This window comes from Octopus bimaculoides, chromosome 5, assembly GCF_001194135.2.
Source record: "Octopus bimaculoides isolate UCB-OBI-ISO-001 chromosome 5, ASM119413v2, whole genome shotgun sequence".
In the NCBI taxonomy this organism is placed as follows: domain Eukaryota; kingdom Metazoa; phylum Mollusca; class Cephalopoda; order Octopoda; family Octopodidae; genus Octopus; species Octopus bimaculoides.
Window position 1 is genome coordinate 29,240,186 of NC_068985.1, and position 8,381 is coordinate 29,248,566.

The 8,381-nt window shown below is 37.3% G+C and overlaps 1 protein-coding gene across 1 annotated transcript in view; it reads left to right on the forward strand.

The window, feature by feature from the left end:
* The window catches only part of LOC106868346 (nonsense-mediated mRNA decay factor SMG9), a 24,691-nt gene that overhangs the window by 1,239 nt on the left and 15,071 nt on the right, over positions 1-8,381 (forward strand). The window contains exons 2-4 of the mRNA XM_052968033.1: positions 2,953-3,060; positions 4,793-5,099; positions 6,548-6,696. Coding sequence (XP_052823993.1) covers positions 2,953-3,060; positions 4,793-5,099; positions 6,548-6,696 — 564 coding nt within the window. The remainder of the gene's footprint in view (positions 1-2,952; positions 3,061-4,792; positions 5,100-6,547; positions 6,697-8,381) is intronic.

Sequence of the window (8,381 nt, forward strand, 5' to 3'; positions counted from 1 at the left end):
TTTTCTTCCGGAAACTGCGAATATTTCAGTTTATTAAAACTGCAGAATTTATTTTCATTCCGCTTCTTTCAACCTTTTTTCTCTCTCTTCTCAATTTAGATTAGTTTCATATTTGTTATTTTCAAATGTAACAAATTATCACTTTCAGAGTTGTACTTGTTCGGCAAGTAATTTGATATTTGTTATCCTGTTGTTGCTGAATAGGGCAAGATAAACTTGCTTCAGTTAGCAGTAATCAGAATATGAGCTTTGAAGCTTATAATGCTGAAAAGCAAAAACCACCCTCTCTCTCTTTCATATATATATATATATATATATATACGAGAGAGAGAGAGACCTTTATTAACCATTAAAATCAGTGCAAGTACGGTCCTTAGGGAAGCAAGGTTGTCAGGCTCCACAGTTTTATCCCCGGTACAGGATTTACCATGGCGCAAAAGGTAAAATTTAACAAGACAATGAATAATATGTCATTGAAAAATTGCAATTTTTCCTTGTAGTTCTAAGTAAACAGCATATCGCTATTTAACGGGTTATATTTGATATAGTTGCTGGATTTGACTGGGACGAAAACTGGATTTTTCGTTTATTTCACATTTTAGCACTTACTGTGTCATAATTTCTCGTTTATAACGCTCGAACGGAAGGCTGGAACCGGGCACTATTTGTTAGGTGATGTTTAGGACACAATTTGGCCTTAATCAGACCGTGATATATAATTTAATCTTTCGATTTATTTATAGTTGCACACGTGTATCCTTTTTGCTTTGTGTATCGCTAAATGATAACTGATGTATCATTATCCTTTACCATTTTACCTTTCATTCACCTTGATGTCTCTATAACAAGGGATGATGCCTAATATATACATATTCAGTGCTCCTTAACATCAGCCTTCTTTATTGCTAACCATTGCTTTCTCTATTGATATCCACCATTTGCTCTTACCGTTGCCAATCTTTATTGCTATCCATTACTCGATGTATCTCTCTTACTACCATCATCTTTTCTGCTATTCTTCACTTCACTCCCTAAACCACAATTTCCTCAAACAAAAGGTTACAACATAGAGGGCGAGATCACTTTAGTCATAGTATACAAAACAATTCACTAGTTCTGGCACCACAATGCACCCAGTACACTCTTCAGAATGTTTGATGAACAAAGGGAGACAACATATGCTACAATGGACTTTAATCTTGTCAATGATCTGACAGTCTAGCACTCTCTAGTGCTGGTACTATAATTATGTACATCCAGTATACTCTGTAGTGGTTGACATTAGGAAGGGCATCCAGCCATAGAAACCCTGCCAAAAAGGAGCATACAAACAATACCCTATTTATAAGGGTCTTGATGTTGTTCCAAATATGAAGTGACTTGGTCCATAACAACCCATCCAAGCATGGAAAGCTGACATAAAATGACAATATGTGCATCAACTTTTACATTTCGTTTTTCTTAATAATGCTTTTTACCTTTAAACATTTCTGATAGAATTTTGACAGTTCTTCTAGGTGTTATCTTCATCATCATACTTCCGTTTCCCATGCTGGCATGGGTTGGACGGTTTGACTGGGGACTGGCAAGCCAAGAGGCTGCACCAGGCTCCAATCTGATCTGGCAATCTTTCTACAGCTGGATGCCCTTCCTCATGCCAACCACTCTGAGACAGTAGTCAGTGCTTTTTACATGCCACCAGTATGTTATATTTGGTTTAATTTCATTTCCCACACAACATGCTACATAATATTACTACAAGGTCACCTGGTTTGTTAGAAATAGTGGCAAGACCTCTCAAATCACTCTCTATTTCATAAAAAATAACAACATATGGTAATATAGTCTTTGATGTAAAAATAAATGGAATAGTCACAGCTGGAATGCCACTGATGGTTGGTTCACTCATTGAAAGCTAACCTGGTTTAAACATCATCATCATCATCGTTTAACGTCCACTTTCCATGCTGGCATGGGTTGGACAGTTTGACTGAGGACTGGTGAGTCAGAGGCTGCACCAAGCTCCAATCTGATCTGGCAAAGTTTCTTCAGCTGGATGCCCTTTCTAATGCCAACCACTCAGAGAGTGTAGTGGGTGCTTTTACGTGTTACCGGCATGAGGGCCAGTCAGGCGATTCTGGCAACAACCATGCTCAAAGGTGTTTTTCACATGCCGGTATGGCGATGCTGGCAACAATCATGCACGAATAGTGCTGTTCACGTGTTACTGGCATGGGAGCCAATCTGTGGCCCTGGCAATGATCATGCTTGGATGTGCTTTTAACGTTCCAATGGCCCAAGTGCCAATCAGGTGGTACTGTTATTGGCCACGTCAGCGATTTTAATTTGTTTACACTTGCCTCAATAGGTCTTCGCAAGCAAAGTTCATTGTCCAATGAATGAGGGGTACTCATAAGTGGGCCAGTTACACCTCACATTCAGATGTGCTTTTAACATTCCACTGGCATGAGTGCCAATCAGGCTGTCAGGCCAATCAGGCTGTCAGGCCAATCAGACATATAAGAAGAAAAAGGAATTAGATGTCTCTTAAGCCTAAGTCAGTGTTTCACTTCAGGTTCATGATTTGAGCAGCTGAGAAATAAATTTGATCTTCGATAGAACACATAGTTTATTTCAGATAGGTTTCCGAGATGATTTGTTACTTCTCAGCATCTTGGTGAAGTGAGGTAATACAGATAAAGTCTTCTCCCCAGAAATATGATAAACTGCTTGCAGATTTGAGCATGTAATATAGGTGCATGCTGGTATTCCAGTACCTTTATTCACCTGGGTATTTTAATTCTAAATTAAGAAACTTAGGCCATAAAATGATATTTCCTTTGCTTTCTGTTTAACCCTAACCTCTCCACCCATAATAATCAACTTGTTTTGTTTTAATGAGGGATATAAATATATATATATATATGTAAAACTTTTTTTTGTATTCGACAGGACTTTTTTCAAGAACGTGGAGACCGAGACCTATCAGATACTGGAAATCTTAGTTCTTTAACCTCTAAACCGCCAATAATCTTGGCTAAACCACATTCTACTGATTTAGTAAGTAATTTCATTGGTTTGCTAACATTAAGTTAATTAATATCGCTTCATTAGACATGACAACAGAAAAACTGCCAAATCAGTTACAGCAGGAAATGGGTGCATTTTAGTGTTCTCTCACCGAATAGATTAATCATGTTTCATTAAACCTGTGAAAATGTTTGTTTGGCACTATAACTTACACAATGACAAACTACTTGTTGACTAGTTTAATTTGGACAGTTGAAAGCAAAGACATTGTTTCATGAAACACTACATTTCCTGGGACATTTATAGATTTCTTAGGATTTTTTTTTATCGTTTTTTTTTTGTTTTTTTTAAATCAGGAAGAAACAATGCTTATAGCCTTTGTTGGTTTTCTATGGTGTATGAAGTCAGTTAGCTTGATATTCAGTTTGAACCTTTAGAAGTTGCTGACTGGGAAAACGCTGATAAAGACAAAATTCCAGAGTGTTGTAACTCTATGGAGAAGATTTATGCTCTCATCATCATCATCATCATATAATGTCCGTTTTCCATGCCGGCATGGGTTGGACGATTCGACTGGGGTCTGGAAAGCCAAGAGGCTGCATAACTAAATAGTATCACTTGAGCACTGGATGCAGAGAATGTGTTAAAGTGAGAAAGAAATGCCATGAGCATGCCCTGCTGGATATATAATGTTAGCATGTGTGAATATCAAAACACAAATGAGATGAGAGAAATTATGGTAATCAGTGAAATCAAGTACTGTCTGCTAGAACAGAGAATAATGTGTATGAAGGATGACTATTAGGTGAAGAAGTTTTGAACAATCCAAGTGGATGGAAGGTGCATGAGGAAGATGTGCCGAAAAGGGATGAAAGTTGATCTCAATGTTAAGCCTCACAAAAGAAATAAGAAGCTGCAAAAGTGGTACAATACTATGATGGAGAAGATTTGTCTCATCCATGTCAACATGGAAAAATAGTTGTAAAATGATAATCACCTTACAGAAATTGAAGCTGAAATTCCATTGTGTTATCCACAGCAGCCTGAGAGGATCAAGGGCACTCCTCCTCTGAGTAAATAATTAAAAAACAAAAATTAATTGGGTCAGCACAAGTATATTAACCCTTTACCGTTCAGATTACTCTGTCAAATGTCATGTATTCACATTATTTTGATTTAATAATGCATTTTCCTATAACTTTGTGATTTCAATGGTGTGATTGTATATTTTAATGATGACAGTGTTGGGTAGGTGTGAGAGACCAGATCTGACCAATCTGGACGTAAAACAGGTAGAAAATTTTTGATGGTGACCTTGAGAAGCCCCACCAAGCCAAGTGAAATTGTAGTTGTGGCCAATGCCGGTGTCACGTAACTGGCACCCATGCCAGTAGCACATCAAAAGCTCCTATTACACTCTTGGAGTGGTTGGCATTAGAAAGGGCATCCAGTTGTAGAAACCATGGAAAATCGGATTGGAACTGGTGTAGCCCTCCAGCATACCAGTTTCAGTCAAACCGTTTAACCCATGCCACCGTGGAAAGCAGATGCTAAATGTTGGTGATATGATCAGTTTAAATGCTAAAGGGTTAAATGACTAGCACTTATTTTTCAACTTTGGAAGTTTGAACAGTTAAGTAAACTCCTGATGTAATTTGAACTTGGAAAGTTGCATGAAACTAAATGAAGAAAGATAATTTTATAAAACTATTTTTTTCTCTGGCTTCACGATTAACTATTTTCTTATTGTTTCTCTGTCCAGCTTACTACAATGAATCCTACTTCTTCTTCATCCTTGAGTGGAAACAGTATGGCTGGAGTGAAGATGGGTGAAAAACAAATTGTAGTTTTGAAAGCCCGTGAAGACAGCACCAGTAGCAGTACAAGTGTAGGAAATAGCTGCTGTACTAGTTCAGGTATTGGTTTAGGAGCCTCTCTCAGTTCAGGACGCTCCAGCACACCAGCTTCGAGTCTACATAACATCAATGCTGCTGTCTCCAGTGATCTGTCATCTCATTCAACATCTCCTTATCAGATGCATCGAAATACTCAGCTTTCCTCTATGGATGGTAAATATCAACATAGACTTATTTTATTATATTTTACATCACAGTACATGTGATCTGGAATGCATGTAAACATACTTAGTCTTGCTGTGATGTTAGGTTAAAATCTAAAGTAATAGGAGAAATTTTTAATGTTTGTATATTCAGACAGGTAAAGGCATGTGGCCTAGTGGTTAGGCTGTTGCACTCATTATCACTACATCATAGGTTCAATTCTCTAATTGGGCTGCATGTTGTGTTCTTGAGCAAAACACTTCATTTCACATTGCTCCAGTCCCCCTTTCAATCAGAGGGGGATGTTGGTCTGCTCGCCTAGCCAGCAGGGTGACATCATTTGAAGGCTAAAACAATGCAAAAGAAGTGCATTGTGATCAGTGATGTGTAACAACATCTGATGGCCTGGTCAGTCTTGTGAACACATGATATTCAGGTAGATATTTGTCTCTGTGGTCTACAGTGGTGAACATTGTGGAGCATTCAAATGGTCCTTATATGTGGGCCTTTCTAGAGGTTTGCATTCATCAGATATTTGAATCATACATATGTCCTACATTAGTGAAATGTAGGGACCATTCAAATGATGTGGATCTTTAAAATGGCTTACATATTTTACTAATGTAGACGAAATGTTTTATTGCTCAGTCTCATTAATATGAATCGTAAAATATTCAAGTTATTTTTTTTATAATAACAGTAATGTATGCTGTGAGTCATTTCATGAACCACATGTATTCATAAAGTTGGTGTTTAAGTACTCCTTGCTTTTATAAAAGCCATCTACATATACTTAATATGAATATATCGATGTATTTGCATAAAGTATGATACATAGATAGGTATCTTAATCTAATTCTGTTTCTATTGCATAACATAGGTTTTTATTCAGCCTGGTAGCTATTTGCAATACCAGTCAATGCTTGCTCACTGTTTCCTATACTTTGGAAGCAATAAAATCTTGTCTGAGCATGTGGTTGGCATTCATGCTAGCCACTTCTGGGAAGATTTTCATCTCCTCCTGATATATATTGTTTTTAAACATAGCATGTTCATAAATAACGTTGTATCTGGATGAATACTGCAGTAAATTACCTCTCAACAATGTATTTACATTGAGACATAAACGGTTGTTTTAATATGATACAGCTTCTCTTGTTTTCATGGCAGTAAGTGAAGGACAGAACATGATTCTGTTGTTAATTTTATTCTTGATAACTTAAGACATTTCAGAAATACCATGACAGAAACAAAATCAAACTACTTGAAATGGATATGTACACACTATCCATAGAATGCATTCCAATACTTAATCCACTCATCTAATATATTAACATATTATATGTACTGCAGAATATTTTATAATGCTATTCAACTTCTGTAACATGTTAATTTATTGATTGTTGTTGATTTTGTCTTTGAATCTATTTAAACTTAGCAATTCTTGTCTCTTTTAGAGTGTCAGAACCGACTTGCTCCTCTCCCAGAAATGCCAAGATGCATAAAGTTGGTTGATGACTCAATGCATTGGTGTGACACTGGAATGGAAGTAAGTCTTCCCATTATTATTATTCCACCAAGGTCAACTTTGCCTTTCATCCTTTCGGGGTTAATGAAATAAGTACCAGTTGAGCACTGGGGTCAATTTAATCAACTTACCTTCTCCCACAAAATTTCAGGCCTTGTGCCTTTAGCAGAAAGGATTATTATTATCATTATTATTATTATTATTAGTAGTAGTAGTAGTAGTAGTAGTAGTAGTAGTGAAGGTGGCAAGCTGGCAGAATCGTTAGCATGCTGGGCGAAATGCTTAGCAGTATTTTGTCTGCCACTATGTTCTGAGTTCGAATTTCACCAAGGTCGACTTTGCCTTTCATCATTTCGGGGTCGATTAAATAAGTACCGGTTAATCACTGGGGTCGATGTAATCGACTTAATTCCCTTGTCTGTCCTTGTTTGTCCCCTCTATGTTTAGCCGCCTGTGGGCAATAAAGAAATAAATATTCCCTTCCATTATTTTATTTTGGGGAAGGGGAATAGTACCCATGGCATTTACTGGCCCTAACAGATTGCAAATGCCATGGTTACAGATCAAATACATCAGTGTTCAAGAAAGTGATGTGATTGGTGCTCAGAAGAGAACTAATGATCTGGTTCAAATCCTTTTAACAAAGTGATCTTTACTAAAGGCATTGAAGTTCCAAGTGATGGTGTTTATCAGAGTAGAATGTTAGACCTACAAAGCTTTATTCTGCTCTCCTGAACTTGCTTGGCTGGTAACAGTTGTTTCTTTTTGCATTAACAGTTGAATAGTATTCTACTGCAAAGTATTTTTCCTAGTATCATACAGAAATTCCGTCGAGGTCGACTTTGCCTTTCACCCTTTCGGGGTCGATAAATTAAGTACCAGTTGCATACTGGGGTTGATCTAATTGACTGGCTCCCTCCCCCAAAATTTCGGGCCTTGTGCCTAGAGTAGCAAAGAATATTATACAGACCTATTTTTTTTCAAAACCAGTTCTACTTAAATTAATATGAGAAAATAAGTATAAAACTGACTTCTAGTAATGCAAATCTTGATATTTACTTTGATTTTTGTTATTTCAAGATGCATGACCTAGTAAATCATCAGGTCGTAAGTTCAGTTCCCAGTCTGGCAGGTGCATTGTGTTCTTGGACAAGGCACTTTACTTTGCATTGTTCTAGTCCACATGGCTGGCAAAATGCCTGGTCGTTGTCAAGTTAGCATGACTGCATTAAATTTTAAAATTTTCTATGCTTTTCTCTGAGATTAATTATGTATGTGACAATGTCTTAGAAAGGGAAAGAAGTTATAAATGCAGTAGATTTTTATTGGATTTGCTGTATTTAAAAAATTATTATTTTGTATATTCAATTTGTTGCTTTAAAATACTAGAAAGAATTGTCTTCAAGTTTTTAGGTACCCGACTGTGTGATAAGTAGCTTGCTTACCAACCACATGGTTCTGGGTTCATTCCCACTGCGTGGCACCTTGGGCAAGTGTCTTCTACTATAGCCTCAGGCTGACCAAAGCCTTGTGAATGGATTTGGTAGACGGAAACTGAAAGAAGCCCGTCATATATATGTATATGTTTGTGTGTCTGTGTTTGTCCCCCTAGCATTGCTTGACAACCGATGGTGTTGTGTTTATGTTCCCGTCACTTAGCGGTTCGGCAAGAAGAGATCGATAGAATAAGTACTAGGCTTACAAAGAATAAGTCCTGGGGTCGATTTGCTCGACTAAAGGCGGTGTTCCAGCATGGCCGCAGT